This window comes from Desmodus rotundus, chromosome 5, assembly GCF_022682495.2.
Source record: "Desmodus rotundus isolate HL8 chromosome 5, HLdesRot8A.1, whole genome shotgun sequence".
In the NCBI taxonomy this organism is placed as follows: Eukaryota; Metazoa; Chordata; class Mammalia; order Chiroptera; family Phyllostomidae; genus Desmodus; species Desmodus rotundus.
This window is the reverse complement of record NC_071391.1, coordinates 7,979,101-7,994,628: the sequence shown is the minus strand read 5'-3', so window position 1 is coordinate 7,994,628 and position 15,528 is coordinate 7,979,101. Positions and strand designations below refer to the sequence as shown.

At 59.7% G+C, this 15,528-nt stretch overlaps 1 protein-coding gene across 11 annotated transcripts in view; it reads right to left on the bottom strand.

Moving 5' to 3' along the window:
* Window positions 1-15,528, bottom strand: part of SYT7 (synaptotagmin 7) — a 61,588-nt gene that overhangs the window by 11,100 nt on the left and 34,960 nt on the right. For 5 of the 11 annotated variants that reach the window (XR_008426855.2, XR_008426856.2, XM_053924315.2 and 2 more), the window contains 4 exons: window positions 13,406-13,774; window positions 9,715-9,837; window positions 4,783-4,918; window positions 585-855 (listed from right to left, as the gene is read on the bottom strand). Coding sequence is in view for 9 of the 11 variants with exons in the window: in XM_053924315.2 (XP_053780290.1) it covers window positions 585-855; window positions 4,783-4,918; window positions 9,715-9,837; window positions 13,406-13,774 (899 nt within the window). In the remaining 2 variants the exon portion in view is untranslated. Of the gene's footprint in view, window positions 1-584; window positions 856-4,782; window positions 4,919-9,714; window positions 9,838-13,405; window positions 13,934-15,528 lie in introns of those variants that run through there. The other 6 variants (XM_053924319.2, XM_053924322.2, XM_053924321.2 and 3 more) reach the window with 3 other exon arrangements.

Genomic DNA, 15,528 nt, shown 5'->3' with positions numbered 1-15,528 from the left:
GTTGCCTGGAGTCCTCAGAGATAGGGGACAAAGAAGGGCCTGCAGGAGAGAGGAAGGGGGCCTGCCCCCCAGAAGGGCATCATTCAGAGCCATTGTTCCCGGGCTTCTGGAGGCCACTGCTGTGAGTGCTTGTACAAGCTGCTAATCCTCTGATTTGCAACCACAGCACAGAGAGGCTCTGGAACTTGCTCCACATCACGCAGGTAGTAAGTGGCAGAGCTGGGATTCAAACTCAGGAAGCCTGGGCCACACCCTGTGCGCTTAACCACTACACTGTGGTTGCTCTAGATGCTCCCCCTGCAGATCCTCCCTCCTTCCTGCCCTCCTCAGATGAGTCCTGTGTTTGAGCTGAAGGCCCGGGGGCGGCCCAGCTTTCCTCCTGGGCCTCTGGCTGTGAGGCCGGCTCCACCCAGTGCTCTGGCCTAGTCCCAGGTGGACATAACATGCAGCTGTGTGGGCCTTGTGTGTGTGTCTGCACCTGTGCGCTTGTGCCTGTGGTCACGTGTGTACAGGTACGTGGTTGGGTGGGGTGATCGTGGGGGGGAAGGCAGGCCCTGGGTGGGCAGGGGCAGCACCAGCCTCACCTTCAAAGAGGAAGGTCTCGTTCCAGTGGGGGTTCAGGTTCTTCCTCTTCACCTTGGTCTCCAGCTTGTGCTTCTTGTCTGGCAGCAGGTAGATCTTGACAAAAGGGTCGCTGGTGCCGCTGAAGTCCTTGGCCGGCAGCTCCTGCGCCTTCATGATCTTCACCGTGAGCGTGGACTCCTGGAAGTTGTAGCCGACGCTGAACTGGATCCGGCCCAGGTTCTCTCGGCTGCAGCCCTCGTGGGCCTCGTCCTCCTCGGAGCCTGGGGAGAGCTGGGGGTGGGGCAGTGTTGGGGGGGGGGTTCTGCTTCCCCAAAGCCTCCACTGCAGCCCAGCACAGTTAGGAGGCCTCTCTGTGCCCCAGGCCAGCCCAGCTGCTGAGAGCTGCACTCTCCCCAGTCACCACTTCACACTCAGGTGAGGATGCTCAGACAGAAGGCAAGTGCCTTGGACAGGGTCGCATAGGGAGGGAGGGCAGAGCCGGCCCCTATCTCCTGGACCCCAAGGCAGTACACACCTCACTCCCCAGCCTCCCTGAATGCTCTTTGCTGGACACAGGCTGCCCTCGCCTCCCCTGGTCACCACTGAGCTGGTTCTCCCTGGGCTCCCTCCTCCGCTTCCCACCCTCCCACAGCCCTGTGGGGCGGTTTTGTGTGTTTTGTGAAACACACCAACACAAAAAACCGGGCTACCGAACAGATGAGGGAGACTGTTCACATCTCAAAAGAATGGACCGTGAGATTTCTTTGGAAAGTGGCTCTGGAGTTCTGAGGAAGATGTGATTAACAAAATGACAGAGGCGAGTTCTCAGAAGCGATGCCTACTTGCGTGAGGCAGGGGCATTAAAAACACAGATTCCCAGGCCCGAGGCTCTGGGAGCCTGATGTGACCCGGAGTGTGGGGACCTGGGGGATGGGCAGCAGAGTCGTTTAAAAGAAGACTCTGAGTACTGCACAGCATGCTGAGGACCACAGCGATCCAGCCCCCACTCCTCAGGGGCACCACTTGGGCTGCCCAGCCACTGACAGATGCACGTGGCAGGCGGGGGGTGCAGGGTATGGGAGGTGCTGCATGGGCATCTCATTCCCAGGATGACACTGAGACAGGAAGCACCTGGGGGCAGGTCTCCCGTCCAACAGGTGTCTCAGCCATGGCTGCTCATTGGGAATATCTGGGTAGGTTTTAGAACACTGCCCATTCCTGGGTCCCACCCCATACCCCACCCCCAAACCAGAAGGTCTATATGGCCCTTCTTTCCTCCCAGAGAGGTGGCCCTGAGCTCTGAAATACTAAATAATATGGGTGATAAGAATACGTATAGTGTGCACCTGTCACAGCAGAAGACTCTTATATCACCTCCTTACTGATTCCTGACAACAGCGGCAAAGCGGTTATCACTGCTCTAGCTGAGGAGACTGGCTCAGAGAGGTTGAGTCACATGCCCAAGACTGCACAGCAACGTGAACCCTCTCTGGCTTGAAAGCCTGCTCTCTCCACCAAAGCAGGTCCACATCCCAGGGTAATGTTGGGACTTCCTCCCAAGCCAGTGAGGACACACCTGCCCCAGGTGAGAAGCATCCAAGTCATACAAATCATAGGAACTGCCACGACCCTGGAGCTGCCCAGTGCTGGGTGCCTGGCCCTCACACTCCCTGCAATGTCCGAGGAGGCAGGCACGGCCGTATTCCATTTGGTTTGGGGCACAGAGAGTCGCCTGGGACTAAGTGGCGAGTGGAAGCTCAGACCCAGGTCAGTGCCAGCCACCATGAGCGCCCTCCGAGCTCTCCTCACTGTCACTCTCATTGTCTCCTCACTGTCACTGTCCCTGGAGCTGGGAAAGGGCTGAGCTGCCCCCCACCCCCTTCTTCCTCACAGTGGAAGAGGATCCCTCCAGTCCCTGTCCACCGCCCCCCCACCGGCCTATGCAGGCATCCCTGCGAGCTCTACCCCAGGTGCCCTGAGAGAGTGGCCTCCCTGCCCAGACCCAGTCCCCGCACCTGCTCCTTCCCTCTCCAGGCCCCTGTGAACTCGGTTTCTGTATCCACAGAATGGGACTGTGAGACCTAGCTTTCGGGGTTCCTGGGAGGGTTAAACGGGTTCAGGCCCCTCCCATTGTGCTGCTCTGCAGTCTGGGCCCTGCCACTGCTGCCCTGGGGCCTGCAAAGACCTGTTGTCCCTTTTCATTCCTTCACAAGTTGAGGTGGAGCCCCTGGTGACTGGAGTCCAGGTGGCCCAAGCCCCACCCAAGGGTTCTCTGGTCACTTGGCTCTTGGCTCCCAAACAAGATGGTCTGGGAGTGGGGGTGGGGTGGGCCAAGTGGGCTTCACCATGGAAGCAAGGCAGTGAGTTTGTGCTGGCTTCCAGCCCTGGAGCCCTAATTAACCAGCTGGGGTAGCTCCAGGAGCTGTTTCCAAGGCAACTGGGCTGGCCACCCCCACCACGCCCCAGGGGAGGTGCTGTCTGAGCCCCTGCTCAAGTAGAAGAAGCATCCAAAAGCATGTGGGCAGTGCTAGGGGGGTGCGACTGAAGTTCAGAAGGGGGTATGGCCCAGCCTCCCCTCTGACCCTTCCTCTGGCCAGCTGTGGGTGCCCCACTGCTTTTCCTGACCCCTAGCTTATGACAGCCTGGGGCTGGGAGGTCAGATGGAGGTTTAATTCTGTCCTGCTCATCTTTACTGCTGCTGCTCATGACCTGCCTGTGGCTGGGCAGTAGGGCCTGCCTGGCCTCCTCTGAGGGTCTGCTGGGCCTCTGAGGGGGCACGAGGCCTGCACTTCCTCCCTCTGCCCGGGCTGGTTGCCCCTCCCTGGGAGCTGCAAGGGGCAGGCAAGCTGGCTGGGAAAGGGCCGTCCCTTCTGGGAACCTGGCTACTGGGGAGCTGTGTAGCCAATTCAGAGAATGTGCAGGAAGACAGGACTGACTGTGGCGATGGCCTGTGCAGAGGGGGCAATGGCCGAGCCATCTACGTGGGTAAAGGACAGATAAGACAGTCGGGGGGGGGGGGGGCGGAGGGGGAGCCAGGCACGCAAGGGCCTGCAAGGCGGGTGGGGCAGAGGGAAAAGGTGAGGAGGCCCAAGGGAGACCCGACCTGGAACAGGGAAAACCTGATGCTACAATCTGCACCCAAGGGAAACGCAGACCCTGAGACCCACCTCAGGCCTGAGGCCAGAGGGTCTGCATTTTAACAAGATCCCTGGGCTGGGCTAGAAAGCATGGGTGGAGTGGGGGTGGGCGGTGGATAGTTAGGCCAGCAAGGAACCCTAAATGGCAAAGGGTGGGGCCTAGGGGATCTGGGGGCCTCAGGGAGGGTGGGGGCTGCGGTGCCAAGGCAGTGGGCAGGGGAACTCTGAATTGAAGGGTGTCTGCACTGGTGAGGGCCTGAGATCCCACCCAGTCCCTGCCTTCTCTCTGTGGGAGAGAGGCAGGAGAAGGGCCCAGTCCAGGGAGTGAAGGTGACTCGTCCCAGGTTACATCCAGTAGGAACACAGCTGGCACTGGGTTCCCACCCTCACACCCTCCCCAAGCCTCCCTGGGGCTTCTGAGCTAGAAAGGCTGGACTGACTCCTGCCAGCAAATCTCAGGCCTTTGGAAAACATAGGCGGGGCAAATGGCTGTGACTAGTTGATACTGCCACCAGGGGGCGCAATGTGAAAGCCCCCATCGTCTGCATCGGTGAAGAATGCCCCAGAACTACAAGGCTGGGATCCTGGTGGGGTGTGGTGTGGAGGGGAAAACCGCAGCACAGCGGTCCCCTCATAGGGGTCAGGACCCAGCAGTTCCTGCTTTCCTGTTCGTGCATCTGGCCCTCAGCAGCGGAGGATGGGAAGGACTCTGCGATGCGGGTATGAGGCCTGCTCCACAGGGAGCTCTGCCTCAGACCTCTGCCCAACGGGAGGCCCCTCCGACAAAGGAGGCACCTTCTGTCCCAGGTCCTTTGCCCACTAGCCCTTCCTTCTAGGACCATAAGACTATCTCCCATGAGAAGGTTTTCTTAGGCCCCTGTTCAACCCAGAAAGACACTGGAGGAGGGCAGGTGTTCCTATTCTCACCTGACAGGCGAGGAACCCAAAGCAGGAGAGCCTGCTCTGGTGAAAGAGCTGGTCATCACGCTAGCGCCCCTGCCTGAGTGGGTGGCCCCACACTGTCCCCACACTGTCCCCAGTTTCCGCACACGCGTCCCCCCAGGCCTCGGGGCCTCCTCACCATGAGCATCTCGCTGGTGAGGGAGTTGACGAGGTCCGAGACGGAGGAGCGGGGCTCGGTCCGACGGTCAGACTCATCGTGAGGCGTCTGGCTGGGCACGGGGGCTGTGTTCACCGCCTTCCCTCCTGCAGGCAACCTGGGGGCAGGGGGTCGGGGTGAGTGGGACTGGAGGTGGGCGGGGCTGGCTGGGCACCACAGCCTGGGTGGCGGCAGGACCTTCTCTGAGACCTGAGCAGCTGCCGCCTCCTGCAGGTCAGCAGGAACTGTGCTCTTGTGCACAGGGAGTCCTGGCTCCCATCCACCCACCTGTTCCAGTGTGATCTGCCTTGATTGCCCCTGTGGATGCTGTTTGGGGGGTCCTCCCACTCCACCTATTCCCCAGAAAACCCCTACCTGGAAGACTCACAGCTTGCCTGGTGGTCTTCGAGCATACCTCCCTCCCCGGAGTCCCCCTGCCTCCCTGCTCACCCAGGCTGGGAGGGGAGGCTGCAGGGTGGCATGTCCAGGTGGCCTCTCTGCATCATTACCCTCTGCAAACACACCCAGACTGCCTCTCTCCCGGACGCCCCACCTGTGTTTGTTCAGGCTCAGCCAGCACACAGGTGCCTTTGGGCACCAGACCGACCAGGCGAGGTCAGGACCAGTGTCGACACAGCTCTGTCCGGCAGAACGATCTATGGTGACACAGTGGTCTATTACCTGTGCTGTCCACGAGTGGCCGCTGAGCATTTGCAATGTGGCCGGTGCAACTGAGCACTGCATTTTTAATTTTGTTTGACCTAAACTCATTTAGATTTAAGTAGCCACCTGTTGGGTAGGATCAACCACTACCCTTAGCTCTCCAGTCCCCACCCTTACCCCACTCTGAGGCCTGCACATTTGAGAAGGCTCTCCCCCAGGGTTGGAGAAAGATGGGGTACCACCCAGAGCCCCGGATCTGACCATTCCACGAGAGGCCCTGTCCGCACCCCAACTCCACACTGTTTCCAGGGAGCCAGACTCTGGCCCAGCAGCTGGGTGGTGAGCCCAGGCTCCGCCTCACTGGGCTCAGGAAGGGGGACTAAAAGCCTGTCCAGGGACCAGCTTGGAACATCCCATGAAGAGGAGAGGTAGGGCAGGCAGCATGGAGGAGACTGGGACACTGGCAGCGTGGGGCTCGGGACAGGCTACAACAGAACAGCTTTGAGAGTACCAGAGCTGGACGCGGAGACCACAGAGGTTGGACACAAGCCATGGCCCTTGGTATGGACCAGCCACCAGCACACAACAGGCCAAGACAGACACAGACAGACATGCACGGAATATGCCAGGTCCTGGAGGGGAGACTCCGGGACCCAATAGCAGGGTGTGCATGCATACAAACACACTCACACGCGTGCACTCACACCCAACTGACACCCAGGGGATGGGGAGAGAATGGCACAGGAGACAGGTTGACCAGAGCAGCGAGGTGACACACGCCCAGGGGTGCACACGCTTTGAGCCCAAGAGGAAACCCATCAGGGGGGAGGCCCGAGCATGCCAAGGTGTGCTGGTGAGTGGGGACGAACTGAAACGGAGGAGCGGGGGGCAGTCTCAGGGATACGCGCCCTGACAACCAGGTGCTGTGAGAACTGGGCCTGGCCTGGATGACACAGAAACACCCCCGCCCAACACGGGGGCACGAGGGTGCCCCTCCCAGAGGCGCGGCCACAGCAGAGTACGCACGCACACGAACACACAAGGGCGGACACACGCGCGGGCACGTGCTCACGCAGGCAGGCACGGGGAGGAAGAGGAGACTGAAATAGCTGGAGAGGTAAAGTCAGGTTAAAAATAGAGGGGTAGAGAAGGAGAGAGCGGAGATTGACTGCTGAAGGTATGAGAAAGTCAGAGTTATTTTGGCCACACCACTGTATCAGCACAGCTGCAAAGCAGCCTGGGAAACGATGGTCAGCGCCACGGAAGCTATTGGAGGTTACAGGACAGAGAGAGACAGAGAGACAAGTGCACAGAGAGGCAGAGGGAGAGGCGGAGGGGCCCGTCACTGGCCCAGGGACATCCCTGTGAGGAGCAGATGGGAGGAAGGATGTGGGGGGAGAGAGGCCAAGAGAGGTTAGTTGGAGACGAGCGAAGAAGGCTGCAGGGTGCACAAGGGGACAAAGAGGAGCGAGGCGGCCGAGAGGACAGGCAGAGAGGAGGCGGGGGACACACACCGCAACAGGAGAAACATGGTGACTTTGGGGCAAGGAGAGCGATGGGGGTGGTCAGGTCCTGGCCTGGGCCCCTGGCCCACTCCAGTGGGGGCGGGGCCATGGTGGAAACCATTTGGATCCCAGGAAGCAGTGGTGAAAGGGATGGCTGAGAGCATGAGGTGGGGATGGTGCAGGGCGGATGGGTGAGGGTGCAATGCAGGGTGTGGGTGCCAGGGGCCGCCTTGGCCTCCCTCCCTCCCCCACTCCTGGTCCCAAGAACATTCTGACGTCCTTGGGACCCAGTGCACTGAGGCCCAGGGGCTGGGAGATCCTGTATGGGGGCTTCCCAGCCACCAAGAATCCTGGGAGTAGGGGCAGTGACCCACTCTTCCATCTTTGAGTTCCTTGCTAGATGCACCCCCATTTCTCTTGGGACCTGGAGGGGCCGCTCTTCCCCCCAGGGTCCTTCCGTCTCCCTGTAGCCTTGTGCTAACAGACCCTGGGGGCAGAAAGTTCTCCCGAACAACAGCCAAGGGCCTCCCACCCCTTATCCTGGAGACGGTGGAAAAGCGGGCAGTGGGCCTGGAGGCAGAAGCTGAACAGGAAGGGACAGCTGACCTAAGCCTAAGCCAAGGTTCAAGGAGACAAGAGCCCAGAGGGCTGAAGCCCTAAGGCGCCTGGTGCCCAGGGGGTGGAGTCAGTGCCAAGCCTGGGATGGGGAGAGTGCTAGAAAGGAAGTGCTGGATTCTGGACACCCTTGCAAGCACCCCAGAGGCCATGAGAAATGAGTGCCAGGATGGATGGGTGTGACCAGCTGGGAATGGCATGGGTCCACTCAGAAAGTCAGGCTGGGTCCGGTGAGGGCCTGTGGCCTGCACCTCCACACCCCCTTTCCCAGGAAGGCAGGGGAGAGCTGATGCAATGATCAGAAGGGATGGCAGTGTTAAAATGTGGAGTGAGGCCTAAGTGGCAAAGAGGTAAAAATAGGCTGGGGGTGAAAATGGAGCCAGTTAATTAACACATGGGTGATGCGAAATCTCGTTTCCAGGCTGCATCTGCTCCCTCACGCTCCACACCTTTCCAGGCAAGGGCTCGGGCGCTTGCCAGGCTTTCTGAGCCTCACCCCACTCCTGCAGCTGCTGGCCCCCTGGCCCACGGCCCTCCAGCCTGCCAGTGGCCCAGCCCTGCGGCCCCAGCCCAGGGAGCCGGGACTCCTGCAGGGCCAGGTGAGTTGGGGTGGCAGGCTCTGTTCCTTCTGTACCCAAGGGCTTGGGCTTAGAGGGTGACACCACCTGTGTCACCAAGTGACAGAACTGGCCCTGCCTCCCCTCCCACTCTGTGGGGAACTTCAGCTTTGCCCACCACAGACATGCAACTGTGGCCTTAGACGGGAAGACATGAGAGGGCTGGTCCCCAGAAGCCACCGGAGGGGCAGGCCAGTCAGATGTCTAACCTGGCCTACCCTTTCCTAACCCACAGGCCCCTGGCAGCAGCTTGGGACCGTCCCTTCCTGTACCTAAGGGCCTCTCAAGGAACAGACGCCAGGGTCCCTGCCTGGCTGACGGGACCTGAAAAGTACCCGGCCTGAGGGCCTGTTCCCTCATGAGAAACTCAGAGTGTCTGAGCTGCAAGGGGTCACCCCGTCCAATCCTCCATTTGACAGACAAGGAAACAGTGGCCCAGGAGGGGCTGGGACACAGCTGAACCGGAACTAGAAGGCAGGAGTCCTGGCCACCGGGCCACACGCTGTCCTGTAGCGCAGGGCTTCGGTCTGGTGAGAGGCAGACCTGATCAGGGTGACGAGCCCTCCTCCCACGAACTCAGGCGTGTGGCCGGCCCAGGCCAAGGCCGGTAAGAGGAGGCCGCCAGACCAGGCCCAGGATCACCCCGCCTTTGTGGTGCTGCTGGAGCCCCGGGACCTGTAGCCCTCCCCCGTCCCCTTCGCCACGAGGATGCTCCATGCCCTCACTGAGACAGGGGCATCTGGAGGTGCTTCCCGGAGACCCCCGTGGCCGAGGCTGTGGCCAGTTAAATGCCCAGCCCTCTGTGCAGCCTATTCTGTGGCCACAGGGGCTATTACTGGTCTCCACAGGGCCCTGAGGGCCAGCAGCCGGGCTCCCAGTGACAGGTTACTCTTGGCCCTTCACCCTGTCCACTCCCCTTGGTACCTCAGGTTCAGGGTCTGCCTTTCTGGTTCTTTCTGGTCACCAGGCCTCTCCCCTGCCCCAAACCCTCCCCACCAGGGACTCTTCTTCCATCAGTGGAGTAGCTAGTCACACCTCTGCAGCGGGGGGTGTGACCATTGCCCCAGCAGGGCCTCCAGGCAAGAGGGAGGTTGGGGTGGCGGGGATGAGGGAGAACAGGCTGGCGCCCCTTCCCTAACATCCCCCCCGCCCACCAACCGCCGGAGAAACTGGGATTTCTGGGTCAGGGCAGAGATGAAAGATGAGGGGGCAGCGGGAGGGAGCCAAGCGGGAGAATGGGGCAGAAAGGCTGGCTTGCTCCGGGCGAGGGCAAGCATGCCCAGGGAGCAGGCTTGATCCAGAATGGTCCCAGGACGGCCGCACTGGCCTCAGACCCAAGGGACACCACCAGGGTGGCCGTGTGTGAGAGCACCGGCTGGGGAGGGGGCAGTCCTGCCGCTCCAGCATCCATTGAAGGCACCGCCACCTCTTCCAGCAGCCAGGCCAGTCAAGGCAGGCAGCCTCTCCGAGCATCCTTCTCTGCCGCCGCGGCAGGCCCTCGCCTGAGCTCGTACCTCTTGTCCCCCTGAGCGTTCTGGTTCTGCTGGGTTCCTGGGTTTTGCAGGTCAGGGATATTGGCAAAGTCATCCTGTTCCGAAAGCCCTAAGACCAAGGATAGCACCACCATCCGGCCTTCCCTGCCCAGGGTGGGCAGCCCGCCAGCCGGGGGGGAAAGGAGGAGGCCCCATGGGCGGGGCGGGGAGGGGAAGGAGAGAGAGACAGAGACAGAGACAAAAAGAGAGAAGAAAAAAGCGTAAGAAACTGGCCCTGCAGGAGAGAAACCAAACTTCAGCACTGTCAACAGCTGTAGAGCAGAGCAGGGTGGAGGCAGGGGGCGGGGAGGGAGGCGGGCAATGGAGGGGAGGTGTCCGAGGTCTGAGACCCAGGGCAGGGGTGGGTGGGGCAGAGCAAGATTCTCTGAAGAGAAAAGGGGAAGGGGTCAGGCAGAGGCCTGATGAGAATGGCCTGTGACTGGGACTTCCTGAGGGGACCTTGGGAGAAGGCTGAGGGGAGTGGAGCCCAGGCCCTGAGACATGGCAGACTTCCAAAGGCTAATTCATCTCCAGCTGAACCAAGGCCAGGGGCTACTGGCTCTGACCATCTGGGCCCCTGGGAGGAGAAGGAAGGGCTCTGTGGTTGTCCTGCTGCGGGACTGTGCAGGCAGGTGTGGCTCCCAGGTGGGAGGTTCTTAGTTTGGAAGTCCAGTGGGTACCGCGCCCTGTGCATTTGGAAGCCCCTCATAAAGACATCTCTTGGTCACGCCAGCTAGGTGTGCTTGATGCCAGGAGGGGTCTTAGGAGATTCCTCCCCTGAGTCTCTGGACACACAGCCATCAGAGGTAAATGGAGGTCCCTTCCGGCATCTGGTGTACTGGTCATCCCGGGCCTTCTGTGTCCCCTTCCTGGAGATCCAGGGAATAACCGCCAAAGCTATCTCCTGGGGAAGCAGTCCAGAAGGCACCAAAACGCGAAGACGGAGTTTGAAAAAGTGCAAGAACTTGGCAAGTCCAGGGACGTCCAAGCAGGACTCAAGGGAGCCCGCATCTGAGCCAGCACAGCCCGGAGAAGGCTGACAGTCCAGGCAGAGTGGTGCGAGCAGACAAGGAAAAGGCGAGGCCGTCTTGGAGTTGACCCGTGGGCAGCAGCCTGGGGCCAGAGGTCAAGGCGTGACATCCCTAGTATGGAGCATCCTTGGAAAACTGCTGGGCAACTGCCGGGTTGCCTGCTGCCCCTCAACACCACCTGAGTTCACAGGCGTTTTCTGGGAGCTCATCCAGCGTCGGGTCTCTCATCCGACAAAGGGAGAGGGATTCTCAGATGGCGTAGGCATGAAAGCATCTCAAGAGGGTCCAAGGGAAAGAAGCTAAGGTGGTGGAATGTTCTGAAGAGAGGCGAGATCCTGGGTCAGGAAGTCCACCACTTCCACCTCCATCCAGAAGGGCAAGGCAATGATAAGCAGCTGGCTAAGGCTTTGTCCCCACAAGGCTGTCAACTAGGGAACTCTAGCAGGAGGGAAATGAGCTCTGGGGAGAGGGCGGGGCAAAGATGTCTTGGAAAATGGGAGCTGGCAGTGGGGGGGCGGGAGTGGGGGAAGCTGAGTGGTCACACTGTCTTCTCTGTCTTCGTGTCTCTGTCCTAGGCATGGTCCCTCCAGGCTGACACTTGCACTGGCATCTAGCTTTGGGGACGAATCCTCACTTCCTTTGTTCTCTGCCCACCGGTACTGTTCTGGAGTTGGTAAAATTCCATTTGGCTGTTTGGGAGCTGGTTGAGCTGGGGGAAGGCAAACCCAGTGAAAACAACATGTTTTTTCCCTGGTTAATGCCTTTTTCAGACACTCCTTTTGCTCTTCTTAAAAACAAAACGGCTCCTCTGCATAAATTCCCGATTTGTCATTCTCTCCGACTGCAGGCCAGGCAAGGGAGAGAGTGGGGGGCAAGACGGGGAGAGTTGGGGGGAAGCTGGTGGTGTTGGGTGGTCACATCCACTAAACAGGAGAAATGCCTCCCTCCCTGAGAGAGGGGGTGGGATTTTGAGGCTAGCCTTCTTACCCTGACCCTCTCTACCTAGGCCTCAGAAACTAAACTGTAAGGCAGGGTCAAGGGTCAGGGGTCAAGGGTCAGCAGACTACAGCTGGCGGCCTATGTTTGTACAGCCCACGTGCCAAGAATGGTTGGCGCATTTTTAAATGTGATCAAGGCTGCGACGCCTAAAATATTTATGATCCGCCCTTCACACAACTGGCCGGCCCCTACTGCGAGAGGCGACAGGTGGGGTTGCAGGGGAAGCAGAGGATGCAGGGGCCTGGCTGGCTTTCAGCTCTGTTCGGGCCACAGCAGAACCAATTCCCTTCACTCTCCTAATCCACGCCAGTGCCACTGCACCTGCCTCAAAACAAACTGCAACCTGGAAACCAGGAGGCTCTGCTGAGCACCTGGTCTCATGCCCAAGGGTCCCTGGGTGGGAAGGAGCCCCAGTGGATGTGCTGCCTGGAGTTGCCAGGTGGAGTCGTGGGATGCCAGGCTGCGGCCACAGGTCACTTGCATGAGTGTGGGAAGCTGGCGTGGTGCAGCCTCTTCTGTTGGCTGCCCTGGAAATTTGGGCTGGGGTCCAGCCAGAGAGGCGGGAAGCCCTGAGGGACCTGCTTGCCTTCAGAATCCCCACATCTTGCCAATGAGCTGAGGCCTTGAGCTTGGCCTTCTCCTTCCTCCTCCCTTTCTCTTCTCCCAGGCTTGGTGTGCTGGTCTCCTGCTGGGGAAAAGCGCTCCCAGTAAAGACCTGGGTGAGGGGAATGACCCCCAGAGCCTGGAAGGAAGGTCATGTTAGGCCCAAGAAGGCGGTGATTGGTGGGGTGGAAGACCAGACCTGTCCTGGGCTCTGAGAGTGAGCACAGGTGCCCAGAGGGGCGCTGGGGAGCGGAGGGGGTGCTCGGAGTGGGAGGGCCTTAGGTGGGGTGGGGGGCACGTGGCTGGGGGAATGGCTACAGTCAGGTACTGATGGCACGTTGTTACTTCTCAGACCTGTACACTTGAAAAAAAGACTCCGATTTAGAAACAACACTCTCTAAAGCGTTGGGAGGAACATCCGAGATTTGTCCTCAGGGCATGGGTCAGTATGGGAGCCAGGGCCTGAGCTGAGGACGGCTGGCTGGCTACAGAAGGTCTGAGAGGCAGAGGACAGGGCCTATGGTAGGGATGGGGAAGTGAGAGGGAGGGAGGAAGTGTGGAGCAGGGAGGTGAGCAGAGCCCAGGTACTGGAAAGAAGTAAACTGGAGGGGAGGAGGCAGGGCCTGGGAGGTGAGTGGAAGGAGACCAGGTTTGGGAGGAGGGGAGGAAAGAGGTCGCAGGAGGAGACAGTGAGGCTGGCAGGGAGGCCATGAGCAGCCTGGGTCTAGTCCGGAAGAGGAGACAGATCTGGGAGGGACCTCAGCAGCTTCTCTAGTGCCTCCACTGACTATTAGGAGGGAGCTTTTCTGAGCCCTGAGACACCAGGGTTCTCAGAGGGGTGGCTAAATATGAATCATTCCATGGCGGGGGGGGGGGGGTTCTGGCTTGAACTACAAGCCACAAGAGACTAGAGAGGGGGGTGGCCGAGCCTGCCTGGCACCCTGCCCCGGAAATGGAGGGCCAGCGGTTCCCAAGGAGATATGGGGGAAAGAGGCTGGGTCGGGGAGGTGGGGGGCCGGCCGGCTCAAGGGGGGACTTACAGGAAGGATTTCATGTCCAAGCCTCGGTTTCGAATCTGCCCCACCACGTGGTCCCAGCTGCCCGGGTTGGAGCGGCTGCGGCCAGCAGCCGCCCGGTACTTGGAGCCTGCCGAGGCGCCCTGCCGAGCCTGGCCCCTGCCATAGGCCCGGGGGTTGGGGCCGGGCGCTGAGGCCGTGTGGGCCTGCAGCTGGCCCAGACTCTGGCTGGTGGTGGGCTGGCTGGGTTGCCGGCCCCGCTGGTGCTGGCTCAGCGGCTGCTGCAGGCTCTGCTGCCGCATCAGAGTGCGGGGTCGCTGGCATTTCGGCTCTCCCGTGGAGCTGGGGATAGACTCAAGGGTAGTGGCCGTGGACAGGGTGGAGTCCTCGAAACTTGGGGTGGGTGGAGGAGAGGAGAGAAAGGAGAAGCAGGTGAAGGGATCACAGTGGAGAAGAAAGAAGCCTAGAGCCAGGACTAGGAGGCCCGAGTGCAGGGCGCGTTCTGCTGGACCTCGCCAGGCCTCCATCACAGTTGTCGCTGCTGCTGTCGCCGCTGCCACCGCACCCAGGAGGCCATAAAGCCCCAAGCCCACCCCGAGGCCCCCAGGTTGGCCCCGCCCAGCCCTCCCTCTGGCTTTGGCTCAGCTTAACGCCCAGGTACCTCCTGTCTGAGCAGACCTCTCAGCTGGTCTGATGGGCCCCGGAAGCTTCAGAGGCTGCTGCATGGTGAAGGCAGGTCCCCAAGGCCCTGTGGCTGCCTGTCATGTTGGAATGAGAGGGGGTGGAGGGAGCTGCTGCTGTCCCCTCCTGCTGTCTCACTAGGGGACCACAGGAAAGTCTGCCTCTGTGTTCTAAGTGCTCCTGGCCTTTGGGGACACGAGGAAATCCAGGCCAGGGCAGAGCTGGCCCAGTAATGCTTGGTGAATCGAGGGAAGGTAGCAATTCGCATGCTTTGTCCACAGAGGCTGGGCGGGTCCTTGGGCTCCCAGACCCCTGCCCTGTGGCCAGGGCTACCTCAGGGTTCAAGCTCTGGAGCAGATCTTCACCCTCCTCCCAGGGTTACTGTTTCTGAGGGGAAGTGTCCCTTCTCAGTGTCTTTGGGAATGACTGCTAGTCAGAGAAGGGAGCCCAGGGAAGGGCCAGACGGGGTGGGAGCCCCAGGAACCAGTTGTCTGGCCATTTTGCACACTTCTGATGGAACACAGGATGACTGCCCTGTCCTCTGTGCATTTGAAAGACGACATTTCATGGGCCCACTGGCCTCTCAGAAAAATACTGGGATGGGGTGGCGGGCCCGGACAGGAGACAGGACATGGCTGATCAGAGGCAGTATGAGGTCAGAGGCCTGGGTTCAAACCCCAGCTCTGCCACTTCCTAATTTGGGAACTTTGGAAAAGTGAGTCCACCTCTCAGTTTCTTCATCTGTATGATGGGAGTGAAAAATAATCTCAGCTGCCTCTGTCACCGGGTAGCTGTGAGGGCCTAATGAGGCCAGACCCGGGGATGTGTGGTGCAGCCATCGCCCTGGTGACAGGTGTGAGCGTCTCAGGAGACGGAGGCAGACTGAGTCTGAGGCCCTGGGCCTCCCCTGGGTGACCACCTGCTTCACGCCCTGGCTAGAGATTTTAGCACATCCAATGGGCAGGGCCAAGGCTGCAGGGGTCCCAACCTCTTCCTCTGTCCCTTCCCTCTGTCTCCCGATCCAGTGGTCTAGGGCAGGGGTTGGCAAGATCTGGGTCCTGGGCTACTTGGTTTTTTTTTTTTAAATAAAGTTTTATTGGAACACAGCCACTGTCATTAATTTACAGGCATACCTCATTTTATTGAGTTTGCTTTACTGTGCTTTGCAGATATTTGCAGATTTTTTTTACACAAATTGCAGGTTTGCGACAACCTTGGGTTGAGCAAGTCTATAAGTGCCATTTTTTTTTAGCAGCCAAGTATTTTTAATCAAGGTATGTACATTCTTTTGAGACATAATAGACTATGGTATAGTGTAAATGTCACTGTTATAGGCACTGGGAAACCAAAACAAATGTGTGTGACTCGCTTCACTGTGATGTCCGCTTTATTGCGTGGTCTAGAACGGAACTGGAAAGATCTCCGAGGTTTGCCTGCACATCCGTCTATGGCTGCTTTGGGCTACA